Raw genomic sequence first — 17570 nt, forward strand, 5'->3', positions numbered from 1 at the left:
TGAATGGGGCCGAAGGCAGCGCAACAATATTTTCGGAATAGAAGACACCACTAGGCGCTGAGATGCCAAGATCCGGATGGCACCGAGGTGGTGTGTAGCAAGTTGCCGCACTGGTGTGGCCATCCTACAATGCTGAAAGTCGGCGTGGGGCGCCCCGTTGGCCTGTGAGTTTGCGTCAGTAGCGGACCGATGTGCGAATAGGCCGAAGGCAGCACAACGCGCCAAGATCCGGATGGCACCGAGGTGGTGTCTAGTAAGTTGTCGCAATTCTGTGGCCATCCTACAATGTTGAAAGTCGGCGTGGGGCGCCCCGTTGGCCTGTGAGATGGCGTCAGTAGCGGACCGATGTGCGAATGGGGCCAAAGGCAGCGCAACAATATTTTCTGATTTGAAGACACCACAAGGCGCTGAGATGCCAAGATCCGGATGGCACCGAGGTGGTGTCTAGCAAGTTGTGGCACTGGTGTGGCCATCGTACAATGGTAAAAGTCGGCGTGGGGCGCCCTGTTGGCCTGTGAGATGGTGTCAGTAGCGGACTGAGGTGTGAATGGGGCCAAAGGCAGCGCAACAATATTTTCTACAATATTTTCGGAGTAGAAGACACCACAAGGCGCTGAGATGCCAAGATCCGGATGGCACCGAGGTGATGTCTAAGTTGCGGACCGATGTGCGAATGGGGCCAAAGGTAGCGTAACAAGACTTTCTGTATGGAAGATACCACTAGGCGTTGAGATGCCAAGATTCGGATGGCACCGAGGTGATGTCTAGCAAGTTGTGCCACTGGTGTGGCCATCGTACAGTGGTAAAAGTCGGCGTGGGGCGCCCTATTGGCCTGAGAGATGGTGTCAGTAGCGGACTGATGTGCGAATGGGGCCAAAGGCAGCGCAACAATATTTTCTGACTGACACCACAAGGCGCTGAGATGCCAAGATCCGGATGGCACCGAGGTGATGTCTAAGTTGCGGATTGATGTGCGAATGGGGCCAAAGGCAGCGTAACAATATTTTCTGTATGGAAGATACCACTAGGCGTTGAGATGCCAAGATTCGGATGGCACCGAGGTGATGTCTAGCAAGTTGGTGTGGTCATCCTACAATGCTGAAACTCGGCGTGGGTCACCCCATTAGCCTGTGAGATGGCGTCAGTAGCGGACCGATGTGCGAATAGGCCGAAGGCAGCACAACGCGCCAAGATCCGGATGTCACCGTGGTGGTTTCATAGTTGAGAGGCACTTCATCTGCAGTGGGGCGCCGAGATCCGGATGGCACCGAGGTGATGTCTAGCAAGTTGCTGTACTGGTGTGGTCATCCTACAATGCTGAAATGTAGTGGGGCGCCCATTTACCGTTTCAGTTGCCATTCAGCTGAGTTTCGGCTGCTCTTGATGCTACAGCGACAGGCGGCTGCAAGAGGACTCTCAAAATGGCGGCCTGTTCTTTGGATTTGGGCCTGGTCCACTAAAATGGCCCTGGGACACCTTAGAACTCGGACGCTCGATTTTTTTTTCCTTTCCTGTACATGCAAAAAAAGGTAAATGCCCGGTACGTTACACGCTTCATCTGCCACGATGAACTCTCCAGAGGAACCGAAAAAAAATATAGTTGTGGTAACTATACCATGCATCGTCATATGGAGAGGTGGCACCAATTAATTATAGTGCTGCATAAAAGAGAGATTTGGAGGAGAACCCCTGACCTGCTAGTACATTCATCAAAGAAGTGGCACTGAGAGCTTCAGAGGCAAGGGAAACGGTCCCAAATATTTAGAAGAACTTTGGAAAGATTAAAATGACATGTTTAGATTGTGGTAAATTAATTTCATGTGGACAGATGAGTGTTACTCTAATAAATACAGCATATGAACATCATCATAGTCGATGGTTGGTAGAGACATTTTGACTATATCCTGGACCTGCCCGTCCTCGCCCAAAATGGCGCCGGAATAAATGGGACTCGTAACTCCTTGTTGTGTACTGGTTGCAGAACCTTGAAATCACGAGATACGTATGCAGTTTTGAAGCACATGGCGGGCGGGGACGAGAATTGATTGAATATTTCGACATCCCTATTGATATTAAGTTCTGATGTGTTATTGATTACTGTACTGTTGAAAATTCGAATTAACGTCACCCATGGTACTTGCCCGCAAATGTATATCTAGATAATTTTATTGTAACTGGCCCTGTCGTATTTTAATTATAAAATGTACGTCCACCGATTCCGTAACTGTTAGACACCTTAGTTCTTGCAACCTAATGGCCCGCCCGTTACGTTCCTCTACAGTGTAAATGTCTATTCATCATATACGATTACAGTTTGCTCCGTGGCAGGCCCACGTGGTTATAGGCTCGTATTTGTATAATGAAATTTTCACAATAAAGGTTTTTAAAAGAAAACATGGTAGTAGTATATACATTGGTAAAGTTTTTAATAATAGTCACTGTTTTAGAATCATTAAAAGGCAAGTGAAATAAAGCAGACCAATTACATGAAGGGTAAAAGGTATAATACGAAGGAACGCAGTAAAGATAAATGGTCAAGGGCTGTTGTGTTTTCTATTCCTGCAACATAAAGTGATCGATAAGAATCTCATATTCAGGCGTATCGGCGACTAAGACAGCAGGTCGACCCTCTTTTGCTCAACGGCTCCGTCATGGGACGAAGAAACGCTCTTTTTCTCGAAAAAAGAATATATTTTACTTGCAGAACAGTTGTAAAATTTCCGGGAAAGTACATTAGCCTGGAACATTATAACATATATTTAAGAAAAAATAATGTTCGGAAGTAATTAAAAGCGTAATTTTTAGGTGATATGACTAAGGCTTTCATCATTAGAATAAGAAAAGTAAAATGAACCAATGAAAAGTTTTATTAACAAGTCACATGACTTGTTATGCTTACGTTACGCGCTGCGCGCCCCGGATGACTTCCGGATGCGCTAACGCGGCGCGTCATATGACGCATTACGCGACAACGCAGGTCCAGAATATAGTCAAAATGTCTCCACCAACCAGCGGTCGAAACACAACCCCTTTCAGCAGGCTAAATAGTTCTGTTAAATGACAACAGAAGGGACAGGCAACAAGAACCATCAGTCAAAGAGGGGAGGGCTAGTTCTTCTCTACCGGGTTACATTGGGGCGCTACCGGAACTGATCGAATTGGTAGTCTACAGTGTTTCTGGATGTTTCAGACTGAAGCTGGGGTTAGCATGAGAGCACCACCATTTCGTAGCTCCGTTGTGGCCATTCCGCAACCAATCATGGCAGCCGCTCTTTATCGTTATTTTGGGCGGGGTGGGTGGCGGAGCCGAGCTGTTTTGCAGCCATCATTGTGTGAAGTTCAGTTCATCTCACTAGTTTTGTATTTGTCATGAGGGGTTGTTCCTAATGTTTCTATTTTAGCGAGGTCAAAAAGAGATCCCATTAGTGGCCTACTGATTTTACTCGATTCCTTTTCTTTTTTTTTACACGATTTTTCGTTATCTGCAAAGACTAAACAGAGTATTGCGACTCTGTGTTTGTTTGTAAATAGAGAATGAACCAAAGAGAACTAATTCTAAAACAGTAAATACTTGGATAACAATCAATCAAATGGAGAGAGAAGCAGGCACGACGGATTACAACCGGGGCAAAGGCCTGCGTTAACTACCTTTCACTATCTGCAAAGAGAGAGTACTCCTAATAGAAATGAGGGGGGGGGCACCATTCAAAGCAGATCAGTGTGCATAAACACGAAAATGTTTTTACTTACCACGTACTTGACATTCGACAGCTTATGATATTTGCTATTAAAAAACCATTGAAATTCACTGAAAAAACCATAGGTTATAGACCATATATAGTTAGGAATTAGCATTTACAAAACCTTGAAAATTCACTGAAAAAACCATAGGTTATAGACCATATATAGTTAGGAATTAGCATTTACAAAACCTTGAAAATTCACTGCAAAAACCATAGGTTAGAGACCATATATAGTTAGCTGGACATTTTATTGACATAAAACCAATGAAATTCCATATATAGTTAGTCGCACTAACTATATATCGCGCACCCGCAATCCACTGCTGATGATGTCACATATTACATCATTCATGACATGGTCAGTGACATCACTGATGACATCACTGATGACATCACTGATGACATCTCATTTGACATCAATGACCACATTACTGATGATATCATTCATGTGACAATACAATGCATCTCCTCACATTTTAATATAACCAGTGTTAAAAAGAGAGTATAATTTTTGAAACCATTGACACACCAATACTAGTTACTACATACGCACTCACTGATTGCTACGTCTACACACACCTTCACTCATTCACCCATACAATCATTCATACATACAATCACTCATCTTTACACTATCATATGCACTCATACACCTATACAGACACTCACAGTCTGCCACTCATCCATGGAGTTACTCACACACCTAGTCAGTCCTGGAAAGAATCAATGACACTTCCATTTTCTTGTCTATACAGTTAAACATAGAGCACCTTACATTTTCAAACATATACTAACACATACTTACCTTCTTATACAATCATTGATACAAGTACAGATTGATCTGCACAGAGTCACACACCTCCCAGCTAGCCACACACACACTCAGTCTCCCATACAAATACTTGGGCAATCAATCAATAACCCATATAGTTACTCATATAGCTACTGATCAACACATGCAGCAGTTTACAGAACAACAGACATAATGATGCACAAATTAAGACAGTTTAGTCACTAACCCATGCACTCAGTGAGACACATTTAATCACTCACTCATACAGTCAGTCATGCACCTACTAAATCCTTCGTCCAGACACTTACACATCCACTCATTCTTCAATATGTAAGACATATTTAAACTTTATAGAAACAAAAAATCACTGGATGTTGTTATCAGTGATGTCATCAGTGATGTCATTTGAGATGTCATCAGTGATGTCATCAGTGATGTCACTGACCATGTCATGAATGATGTAATATGTGACATCATCAGCAGTGGATTGCGGGTGCGCGATATATAGTTAGTGCAACTAACTATATATGGAATTTCATTGGTTTTATGTCAATAAAATGTCCAGCTAACTATATATGGTCTCTAACCTATGGTTTTTGCAGTGAATTTTCAAGGTTTTGTAAATGCTAATTCCTAACTATATATGGTCTATAACCTATGGTTTTTTCAGTGAATTTTCAAGGTTTTGTAAATGCTAATTCCTAACTATATATTGTCTATAACCTATGGTTTTTTCAGTGAATATATATATATATATATATATATATATATATATATATATATATATATATATATATAAATCCTCAACTGGTGTTAAGAACATGAAAACAAAAGGTATAAGACATTAAATGACCATCAGTTGTATCCACAATGGGGGTCACTTATTTACATCAAGGAGAATACTACTTCACCCAGAAGTCATATACACATAGTTGAAGGGGAGTGTTTAAGGTTGACGACGTTTCGACCTGCGATTTAATGCAGGATCATTATCAGGAATTCAAAATACATGCCTGATTATATGTATTGGTGTGCAAAGAATGCATGTCACAGGGTAGGTCTCACAGAGAGCAAACCTCAATCCCAGGGTCAGGGAAATTGGCAAGTGTCAATGCTGTGATGCGTTAACAGAAGCCTCCACCTGCAACAGTGAATCACTACCGACCCTGGGATTGAGGATTGTTCTCAGTGGGATCTTCCCTGTGAAGGCTACATACCTCTCCACATTGGGAATTGCACTATTATTTGCCTATGCAAATACAACCTTGGTGTTGTTGATTATACACAAGAGGATGTATTCTTTGCACACCAATAAATGTAATCATGCATGTCTTTTGAAGTCCTAATAATGTTCCACATTGCCTTCCAGTAGTTAGCCAAAGCTCTCGATTTCCATTAAGTGTGAACATTGCTTCCTACGGTCCTGTGTCTCCAAATTTAGGAGTCTAGACTAATATGAGCTCTCTGTAATGTGGCTGGAAGGGAGTGCCACGGCTCAACGATCTTAAAGAAGCTGAAATGTAAACATTTATAAAGCGTGTTTCCCACCAGTTACACAGAATAGATTAATTCTCCGGAGAATAGATGTTATTGTTTAGGGTTGAGGAGAAATCCGACTATGTTCCTCTGTGTGACCAGCTGAAAGAAAGGGGCAGAGAAACTACAATCTAGAGGTGGCCAGAGACCACACCTGAAACAGTAACGGGCAGGAAGCCTAGATTGAGGTCAAATTGATTATTTGTAAAACACTGGGGTAGCCATAGGACGTTCTATGTTTCCCAGGATGTTTCTGGTTAGTCTTGAGGAGCAAGGTTTCAAAATCGAGTGGAATTTCACCACACGCCTTGCTCCTCCACGTATGTGTTTTTGTATCCAGGTAAAGTTATTTCAGTGCAGAAAGAGCTACAATGGACTTTTTTAGGAAATTTGGGAGTGAATCTTGTCAACCTTGTAAACAATAACCATTGATGTTGCTCAGAAAACTTTCACATGAAACTAGTTAAAATATCAATCCCATATAACATGGGAAACTTAGGAAAGGGCTGGGCAGGAGACCAGTTGCTAATTTCTTCAAGTAGAAACCACAGGAAGAGTCTCGAATATAGCCTACCCATCTAATGGGATCTATTAGTTACTGTTTAGTACCACAGTGCTCCCTAAACTAGATGTATTAGAACAGATCCATTTTATACCCCAATTATAATGAGGGACTGCCCATGAAACCAAAAGCCCTCAATGACTTCAGATTGTTTGCAATTCCTACTATCCGTGAGCCATACAGTTTTATGTAACATTATGTGCAATAGTGAGACATGTTTTTCAAATTTCTGATAGGGGAAAAAGTTATTTGGGGAATTATTCGGTGAAAAATCCTTAAAAAAAAAATGACATCCATATTTCTCAAATTAATGTCAAAACAACAAGCTACATCACACTAAGATAATTGTACTGGAATGTTTAGATGCAAAGCCGCATAAAATATTTAAATACCCTGACTCCTCTTATATGTCCATCTTTGTGCGTCTTGCTCCCAGGGTCTTTGTCCTACTCGCACACATTTCATTCCTCAGTAACTCTTGTGTTTCCGAGTGACACAGTCAATTTTGCAATTACATACCTACCCCATATATCCCCATGTCCTGTTACCTGGGTCTTCACATACCGCGCCTCTGACCCAGTCGGCATGTTTTTTGTATTACAAGTCTTCGTGTGCTTGCCACAACGAAAAAAATGGTAGCAGTCCATACAATTCATTCTCATGATCTAGAGGACTGCTAGTAGTGCTAGATACGCAAATGAGTGACTTAGACAAGACGCATCCCAGTAAAATCAGCATGCTTGTACCATCTACAGAGGCCAGTCTGGAACTCAAATTAGTTACTATTAAAATACAAGTGTACCCCAACCAGGGCCAGCAGTGCTGACAGCCTATGTTTATGGCTACCTCTAATGCGTTACCACCTTGTATCCGACTATGCCCTGCCTTCCTGAATGAAAGTGAAGGCCCAGAAACAAAGTCTGCAAGAGACTGCTGTACCTGAGTAATTCTAAACTTGGTTTTATTCACTGGATGACTCAATCCAGCAGATTTGGACATCCGTACTATTTTCTATAGAAGATCTGCAGAATCTCAGATTTCACATGTTTACTGAATAAGATTCTATAAGGAAAGTCCCACAAGGACTAAAAGAGCTGAATGAGGACCAAAACCTAAAGTAGCCCACGTGCAATGTGAGTGGTGGCCTGGGGACTGATTACCAAATAGCCGGTCGTATTTTTAATTGGGTATCCAGTCACAGTTTACAGCACAATTGTGCAGAAGATAAATTGCTCAGAGAAGGAAACAAGGCTAACAAAATAGAAGTTATATACCCCTCCTGCATAACCACAGTAATGACCCAATGACTAGAGATGTGCTGTACAGGAAACTTGCTTTCATACCTTAAATCTACTATGAGACAGACTGCTTTCCTGCAACAAGGCTACAAAAGATACCAAGTAGTATGCAAATGACATGTAATATGCCAATATATGCTTCAATTTTTAAATAAATAACAGTGTGGAAATAGCTATTTGAAACGATAGCATTTTTTCTAGATCGAGTTGCATTTTGTAACATTTAGGTCTTACCGGTTTCAAGTCCAAATTCCAAGTAGTTTTCGGTTACAATTAGGATGGCCATTGCTTTGACGAAGAAGAAAAATCCAAAGGTGACACAAACTGATCTTTCTCCTCCATCTTCAAGTTTGAAGTAGTGTGTGGTCAATGAGAACAGTATTTTGCTTCATGAGAACTCATTCAGGAAAATAATACTGGCAAAGACAGCATTTTCAAAAAGAGTAACCAGTTTGTTTGCGGTGTTAAACCCAGTGTACATGACAGATGTGTGTGAACAGATATATTATAATTTACTATATCATTGATAACAATTTCGAAAATAAAAATCCAAATGGAAACCACTGGCCTAAACCAATATAAAATTAAAAACAAGTACATTATGCATGGCATCTTTATACGTATAACAAATCAATTTTGAGAAAGAGTGTGTACAATAGGTATAAGTGCAGAATTTGAGATTAAAAATGAATACATCTTTTTCCTTCTACAAATTAGCAAATAATGTTAGAGGAATTAGACCTGATTTTAACTACAAGTTAATATTTAAAAGAAAAAACAGAAAATCCCAACAGCAAAAACTTGGGAGAGAAGGACAAGAGAGCAGGTGCCAATGAATTCTGGGAACAGCGGGGGTAGAAAGGGTGGAAGAAAAGGCAAATACTGTGGGGTGCATAAACGAGCAACATTATGAGCAACAGCCTAAAGCAATATTCTGGAGTAAACCCACACAACAATGTAAAGGCACAGTATACTAAGTTATGCACTGAAAATACTGTTATTTCCTCAGAACAGAATACAATTTGTTTCTATAGATTCATTTAAGGTCTGCAGATATGGCAACCAAGGAGTTTAGAGCCGCAGTAGGAAAAATGGTAAAAACTCTGTTTCTAGCAGAGCTCTTCCAAAACATGAAAACAATGAATGAAATGAAGAATGCAGAATTATTGTTTAGACCAGTCGCTCCTGAGCTACTAGTATCTCCCCAGCTACATATAAGAAGCTGGTTTAAACATTCTGGGAACTCTCTGCTCGTTTTACACTGGGCCTTAAGGGCCCTTACGGTCACTTTCTAAAGAAGAACACAGTTTCTGTTACAGGAACTAAAGAGCTGTTGGCCAACAAGGTGGCATATTTGGATGATCAGAGAGCTAGTACAGTGCATTCCATGCATCTCTTCCATCTCACAACACAGTTGTCAAGAGCAGATCGGGACTGCAGCTATGGCCTTCTCATACAAATATACTTCATAGGGATGAGACAGCTCCCCCTTGATGTGCCATTTATAAGGCACACTTGCAGTGGGCCCTAACTGGTGCCATATTATTGGTGACCTGTAGGTTCTACTAGGGAATCAATTGTTTACCATAGACTGATTAGCACATACATTTAAGTATACGAAGATAGTTCAATTTCAATGAGGAAAATGAAAGTTTCACAAGACTACGCTTAGTTCAAATTCAAATTCAAAAAATCTTTGTTCGGTTATTCAAACAAACAACCATAAAAGCACATTTCAGTATACAGAGTTTTAAAAAGATTGAGTCGATCTAAAAACCACTTCCAGAATTAAAAATCACAAATGGCCATGTACAATACAATGTTAAAAAACAGTTCAGAACAGTTATCCCTCCATGCTTAGTTGCTTTAGGTCCGAAAGATGACATGAAGAGTATTTCCTTAAGGGTATAGGACTAATATAGATCATGACAGGTGAAGACTCTCAAACATCTGTACAGGTTTTTAACCTACAACCATTATATGACGGGGGAAATCTGTCTTCTCAGGCATGTTCTCCTCATGCCAAATTAGGTGACAAAGAGATCCCTAACAGATGCTTCTCTCTCCATTGGGATATGGAAGGGCTAATGGAGATGGCTTGATTACCAAACCCAAACGTCGATCCAGTAATCAAATCAGATTCCAGCTGAGAGTATGAGCATACTTTATGTGGAAAGGCTCCACAAGATGTCTATGTCTGACTGGCAAAACAAACTCTCATACATGTGTGTTAATCTTTCTTGTGTGATTTTCCACTAACTGCCGGGTGAACAAGATGCTCCAAGAAGGACAATCTACAAGCAGGTTCATACATAAAACATGCGCTTAGAGGCCTGTAGGTGATTGAGCGCGGTATAAATTAAAAATAACAATAACAATAACAATCTGTAGGGATCTGAGCATTTGATTCTCTCATGTTACACAGCAATTTCGGAAATTCTGGTTCAGTCAGACTGGCAACGGAGATTGAAGGTGCATACAGAAATGTCACAAAGGGGCAATTGAGGTGTCACTAGTGCGGGGGGGTGAGTGGGGAAGGGAGCATGTAGAGAACGTCTGGCAAGCAGCAGGAGTGGGCGCTAGGGCAGATGGCAGGGGCAGAGAAAATGGCAGGGGCAGAGAAAATGCCAGGAGGGCAATACAGGAGCAGAGCAGGCAACTGCGAGGCTGACCAGAGCCGACTGGGATTGACCAGATGAGAACAAAACGACGTCATAAGAACAGTTCAGTGCTTCTTAAATTAAAAAAATGTGCATTAGTCACTAGTTCAAATATACAGGAAATAACAGTTTATTTGCAACACTAACATAATCAATTGTACCCCTTTTTAAGCTAGAAAATTAAATGTTCTTTTAGTGTTCAACAAGTGCCAAGTTACAACTTAAGTGTGTTCAAATCTTATTTGTTATATGTGTGTACTGCATGCTCAAAAAAACAAGACGTTTTGCCATTCTTTAAATTCTGGGCAGGTCAATAAAGCGTTGATGCTTACAGCTTCAGTTATACATTCAATGCTCATTGTGAATTTGTAACTTCTAAATTAGAGTTTGAAAGGAAAAAGATGTTTCATACATGTAAATGTCTGTAAACACAGCATCGTCAAAACCACTAAAAAGGATACATGGCAAACGCCAATACCAGCAGGGACCAGACAATGCTGATATTCATTTCATGTGAAGGCTTCATCAAACTGTAGTATGCTTCTGTTACTATATACACAATTGTGGCTGCTACTGTGAAGTCCACCAACCACTGATATTCAGGAAAATAATGCAATGCTGAAAGAAACAGTACCAAAAAACCCATAAAATATTACAAGAGGTCATCTGCAGGGCTTAATGTTTTATTTTACTACAATTAGTTTTAGGGAGTCAAAACGCTCTTTGAGAGTTGCTGTCAGTTTTGTTATTGCAAATCTGTTTATAATAAAAAATAGTTCTCAAAATCAGTATAGTCAATGAACTCATGATCACGAACAATCTGCATTATGTGTGCTATCTAAGAGCAATTACTTCAAGGAGAAAAGTCTCTTCTTGAAAGTATGTACGAAACAATGCAAATCCGAAGGTTACAATTTCAACAGTTGCTATTAATTAAATTGCATTTGAATCCAAGCTCATAGTGAAACATTAGGCTGAAAAGAGCCATTTTACACCTCTTTTGAAACGAAAAAAAATGAGGAAGGGGTGAACTATCCATCACTCTTAATTCTATTCAAATGATCACTCAGAAACTGAGACAGGAAAATTGCTATCATGTCTAGAGTGCAAGGTCCCGTCAGTTAGCTTAGTACCTTTTGACTCTAAGGTAGGAGAACCCAATTCAATCACTAATTTCTTTTCTCTTGTCAGGAAGCGGGCATATATGCAATAACATCTAGGATTATGAGTAATTTTCGTCCTCATTCATTGCACCTTCACTGGATCTCAAACACAGCATATCAAGTTCAGCCGGTATCCTGGGAAAAAGGAAACATGGAGAGCCACCTACAGAAAATATTTCAAAATAGAGGCTAAACCTGGTTGTGTTTCAACTCTAGGGTCATGATTACAAGCAGCACTGCCTGGAGAGAATATCTGGCTGGACTATAGTCAGACCAAACTACTTGAAGCTGCTAATTAACTGAGAGAACAGACCAGGAGGACAACATAATGCTGAATAAATACATTAAAATATCTTAATAATGGCAATACCTCCACAGTCCCAAAAATACTATAACACCATGTAAACAGGAAGAACATATAATTTTTTTAACTTCTTACCTAACACATCTACTTCTGCAACAGACTTAGTTTCTAGGCGAAGATCGAGATCTTTTGGAACTGTTAAAGGTTTATTTTCAATGTGACCATTATACTTCCTGCAAGAGTCAAATTTGAATTCAGTTAAGCATGGCAAAATTATTAAAGAATTATTAATATGAAAACAGCAAAGACCTCAAAAGACTTAAAAACAATTAAATTATTTTGCTAGCGCTGAGAACATTGGAGATGGAGTGGGGTAAGGGAAACAGCTGGTTGTAGAACAATACTGGCCTGACAGAAATAGGCCACGAGAAGCTCACAGTAGCACCTTTAGCAGCTATGAGACAATAATGGTGAATGTGACTGATGGGACAAAGGTTCTCTCCAGCCGGATTCCTGAAGTCAGCTTGTCAGCTGGTGCAATGGGCACTCTTGTGACAGAGTAACGGTTCTCGTCTTCTTGCATGATGGCTCTGGATTCAAAGTTTAGAGATGAGCAGCTTGGAACAACCCCCAGGCATTAAGAATCCCACATCATGCAGTCGCCAGTCACAATGGTCTCATTTGAGAGAAAATGAGTTGTGCTCAAGAGGAAGACATCTAATATAGGCACTTCAGTAGCCTTGGAAGAATGGCAAGATCTTTGTGAATAACTGGGCTGTTTTTAAGATTAAAGTGCAGTAAAATGTGTAAAGGATGGAAAACGTTTGGTGGTGCTTCCCGTATTGTCAACATTTTGTGTTGTTGAGCTCAGATACACCAATAATTGAACTGTTACAGTTATCTCACACAGTTCCAGAAATCATCTTTAGACAAACCTCAACTAAAAGCAGTAATGTAACACAACGGTATTTATTCATTAATATTCTCTTTTATTCCAGAAGAAGATATTCCACCATAATATGAACAAGCATTGGCAAGGCCAATAGGTCTCAATAGGCCAATGGGACCTATTAGCTTTGCCAATGCCTTCTGGGAATGCTGTAAAGCATCAGCAAGATGTGCAACAGCCACAGATTTAAATAAATAAAAGTGCAACATGGTTAACCGTGTCATTTTGTGGGCACATGCATATGTCACCATGCATGCACACTTAAGAAATGAATGAGGCTTCAGTTTTATTTATTTACTGATCTGTGAAGGGTCAGTAAATAAATAAAATAAAAACGAAACTGAAGTAGCGCAAAAGCAAGTTTTTGAGGCAGAGGGGTCGGCAGCAATTAGTTGCCTGGTACTCCAAGAAAATAATAATAAATATAATAAAAACAAAAGGCAGGTGTGGGAAGGAATGCTGAGGTTAAAAGCAGCACACACAGGCGATATACAAACAGATGGGAGAAAAACACAGGAAGAAAGCAATAGGGAGCACAAGGGAGTTTGATGAGGAGAATAAACACACAAAAGAGCATAAAGAACAAGTTACTTACCTTAGGTACTGATATATCTGTAAGAGTAGTTGTAGATTCCTTACCTTAGAATTACCCCCAGGTGTCAGATTGGACCAGCAGAATTTTTTTCGGAGCAGTACCCCTGCGCGTCAGTGGAGGTCGACTCCACGTTTGCCGGCAGCGTTTTGGTCGGCAGGATGACATTGTGGTATCTACTTAGACGTTACCTTTGCGCGCCCACTTCAGTTCTGACACAACTTTCCACGCCAGAAGCGCAGAGCCATGCAAGACACTGACCACTAGTGCACATAGCTCTGGCCCTGTAAGGAAGTCCTATCCCTAGAAGTCTGTTCGCAAAACAGGGAAGATGGGTGGGGCGGGAAGGAATCTATAACTACTAATATCTCTTACAGATACATTGTTACCAAAGGTAAATAACTTCTTCATCTGAAAGAGACCGTATATACATTCCTTACCTTAGAACAGATACCCTAGCAATGCCAACCCAATTTTCGCCAAAGAATAACAGATCTTTATGCATAAGACAACCTATCGAGAGATTTTTATTTATTTACCGGATTTCTAAAGCGCATAGCTGCCCGTGAGCGTCCCAGCGCTGAGCCATTACAGATGGAATGAAGAGAGAGGGAAGCTCACGGGAACAGCCATGTCTTCAGGGATTTTTGAAATGCTAGCAGGTTGGGTTGTGCACGAAGGTCAGAGGGAAGAGAATTCCACAATTTGGACGCGTTGTACGAGAAACAGCGACCGCCTGTTCGTGCTCTTTTGATCTTGGGTACTCGTGTGAGGTGGGCATTAGAGGATCGGAGGGGTCTGGAGGAGGTATAAGGAGTGACCAAATCTTTGAGTATAGGGGGGGCTTTTCCGTTAAGAATTTTGTGCGTAAGGCAAAGCGCCTTGAACTGCACTCTTTCTATGACGGGTAGCCAATGCAGTTCTCGGATAGCTGGTTTGGCCGAGCAGCGGGTCTTGGTATTGGTCAAAATCCTGGCGGCGGCGTTTTGTACTACCTGTAATTTAGTTGTAACTTTCTGGGGTACGCCCAGGTACAGTGCGTTGCCGTAGTCCAGCCTTGACAAAATAAGACCTTGGATCAAAAGTTTCCTTGATTGGAGAGGGAGCAGTGGTAGGATTTTTCGGGTAGAGCGCAGAAGACCGAAACAAACTCCAGCCGTTTTCCTAGCTTGGGTTTGTGGTGAGGTTTTTATCTAATTATAAATCAATGTGGAAAGGATCACTGGTCCTGCATAACCAAGGTCTGCAGGTGGATCGGTAGGTGTCTCCCAAATAAAAGACCCTCATACACGTGTTTTTTCAATGTCATAGTCCGAGTCTGGGCTGAGCCACGTTTCTGTAAGAAACAGGATTTCAAATTTCTCCTCTTTTAGTAACATGTGTATTTCCTGGGAATGTTTGGGTAAAGATCTACAATTTAATAGACATTCAACAAAGGAGCCAAAGAGGGTAAATTTGCGACAGGGATAGGCCGCCCCCCACTCATAACACTGTCAACAACAAAGGCCTTCCCTATAGTCCTATGGGTTAAATATCCCTAGATATGTATTTTCCTTACTGTCGCAAGACAACCCAGGGTCAATTGTCCCCTTGGAGCCTGCTGCACTGCTAATGATCATACATGCTGTGCTGTTTGTTATGTTAAGAGTGTGTTTGTGCGTGTTCATGTGAATGACCCAGTAGGTTCCAACAGGTTACTCCACCCTCCGACTGTGAAAAAAGGGGGAGGGGGGGGTCGACAGGGCCTCACGGGAGCAACACCTGGGGGGGGGAAATTTACAGACTGGTACTCGCCTGTGTCCCCGCTTCTTATCATCAGCACCTGTCGACCCAAACAAAATGGGGATAGTAATAGTGTGCAAAAAAAAAAAAAAACAACTGTGTGTGACACGGAGGGTGAGCGTAAGCCATACCAGAAGAGAGCACCGATACCGACCTCGTGGCGGTATAAGAGACCCGCCTAAAGAGTGAGGCGAACTCCCCTAAAACCATACATTCTTCTACGGGGGCCGGTAGGCCAGAAAAAGAGGGGCCACCTGGTACAATATATGAAGAATACTTAAGGTGCTATACATATGCTGACCCGAGTGAAAACCCTGAAGAAATCACCAACAAAGTAAGAATGGTGATGAAACATGTCGGTTTTTGTTTTTTATTAGAGTGAGCGAACAGCAAAGAATAAAGATATGAATGCCAGTTCAGTATAACTCTTTTTAATCGCATAAGGGTCATTCTAAACGTGGTTACACAGTTTTTTTTTTGTTTTGTTTTTTGCACACTATTACTATCCCCATTTTGTTTGGGTCGACAGGTGCTGATGATGAGAAGCGGGGACACAGGCGAGTACCAGTCTGTAAATTTCCCCCCCCAGGTGTTGCTCCCGTGAGGCCCTGTCGACCCCCCCTCCCCCTTTTTTCACAGTCGGAGGGTGGAGTAACCTGTTGGAACCTACTGGGTCATTCACATGAACACGCACAAACACACTCTTAACATAACAAACAGCACAGCATGTATGATCATTAGCAGTGCAGCAGGCTCCAAGGGGACAATTGACCCTGGGTTGTCTTGCGACAGTAAGGAAAATACATATCTAGGGATATTTAACCCATAGGACTATAGGGAAGGCCTTTGTTGTTGACACTACAATTTAATAGAGCCATATTAATGATTGTCGGAGGTAGTTGGTTCTTCAATGTTGGAGAAAGTTTGAATGGGCAATGTAGACATTGGGAACGTCGGCTCTCACCTTTAAGGGAATTGGTGCAGGAGGCCTGTAGGGGCTGGTTCAGTTGTAACAGAGAGTCCCTGGAGTATGACAGCCTTGCTTGAGTGGAAAGGCCCAGGGTGCCTGGCCCTAGGCTCGTCCTGGCGCGGACGGGCGCAGACGGACTTGCCTTAGGCGCTCCCGCTGCGCTCGTCCGCTGTGCTTCGTCCAGTGGCACATTTTATGTAAAAGGAAGAGGCAGGGGGGCATGGCCAGAAAGGGGGCGTGGCCTAGGTGCACGCCATCAATGGCGTCAGCCAGTGGTCGTTGTCGGCGTTTTAGGAGCCGCTGCGCGATTGAGCAGGGTCTTAGTTCGTGTCCAAAGGGTTTTGTTAAGGTAAGACAGTTTAAAAACACAGTTTCAAAAGTGACACTCAAATGTTAAAACAACAGAGTACAGCTCCCGGCTTCCGCCTCAGGAGTAATGAATCGGAAACGCGCTCGTATTCAGCGCCTTTTCAAGCTGGGCGGGGGGGGAGTGGCCAGAAAGAGGGCGTGGCCTAGGTGCACGCAGTCAATGGCGTCAGCCAGTGGTCGTTGTCGGCGTTTTAGGAGCCGCTGCGCGATTGAGCAGGGTCTTAGTTTGTGTCCAAAGGGTTTTGTTAAGGTAAGACAGTTTAAAAACACAGTTTCAAAAGTGACACTCAAATGTTAAAACAACAGAGTACAGCTCCCGGCTTCCGCCTCAGGAGTAATGAATCTGAAACGCGCTCGTATTCAGCGCCTTTTCAAGCTGGGCGGGGGGGCGTGGCCTAGGTGCACGCCGTCAGCCAGTGGTCGTTGTCGGCGTTTTAGGAGCCGCTGCGCGATTGAGCAGGGTCTTAGTTCATGTCCAAAGGGTTTTGTTAAGGTAAGACAGTTTAAAAACACAGTTTCAAAAGTGACACTCAAATGTTAAAACAACAGAGTACAGCTCCCGGCTTCCGTCTCAGGAGTAATGAATCTGTGCACGGCCCGACCTTTCTCGGCACCCACATAACCCAGAAGAGTTGATCGTCCACCCGGGAGTCTTTAGTGCGGTCAAGGTAGAACGACAGCGCACGTTTTCGGTCCAGATGGTGGATTCTCCTACTCTTTGGAGTGGTGCGTATGCGGGACGGAGGTGGGCAATGTAATGGTCTGTCCTATGTGGAAAGAGGTAACCGCTTTGGGCAGTAAAGAGAGCATAGTACGGAGGACAACTTTGTCCAGATGGACAGCAAGAAA

The 17570-nt window shown here is 42.2% G+C and overlaps 1 protein-coding gene across 2 annotated transcripts in view; it reads right to left on the minus strand.

Annotated features, from left to right (window-relative positions):
- Positions 1-17570, minus strand: part of TMEM161B (transmembrane protein 161B) — a 397127-nt gene that overhangs the window by 256504 nt on the left and 123053 nt on the right. For both annotated transcript variants that reach the window (XM_078675339.1, XM_078675340.1), the window contains 3 exons: positions 12195-12292; positions 11054-11210; positions 8167-8318 (listed from right to left, as the gene is read on the minus strand). In XM_078675339.1, coding sequence (XP_078531465.1) covers positions 8167-8318; positions 11054-11210; positions 12195-12292 — 407 coding nt within the window. The remainder of the gene's footprint in view (positions 1-8166; positions 8319-11053; positions 11211-12194; positions 12293-17570) is intronic.

Source organism: Lissotriton helveticus, chromosome 2_1, assembly GCF_964261635.1.
Source record: "Lissotriton helveticus chromosome 2_1, aLisHel1.1, whole genome shotgun sequence".
Lineage (NCBI taxonomy): Eukaryota > Metazoa > Chordata > Amphibia > Caudata > Salamandridae > Lissotriton > Lissotriton helveticus.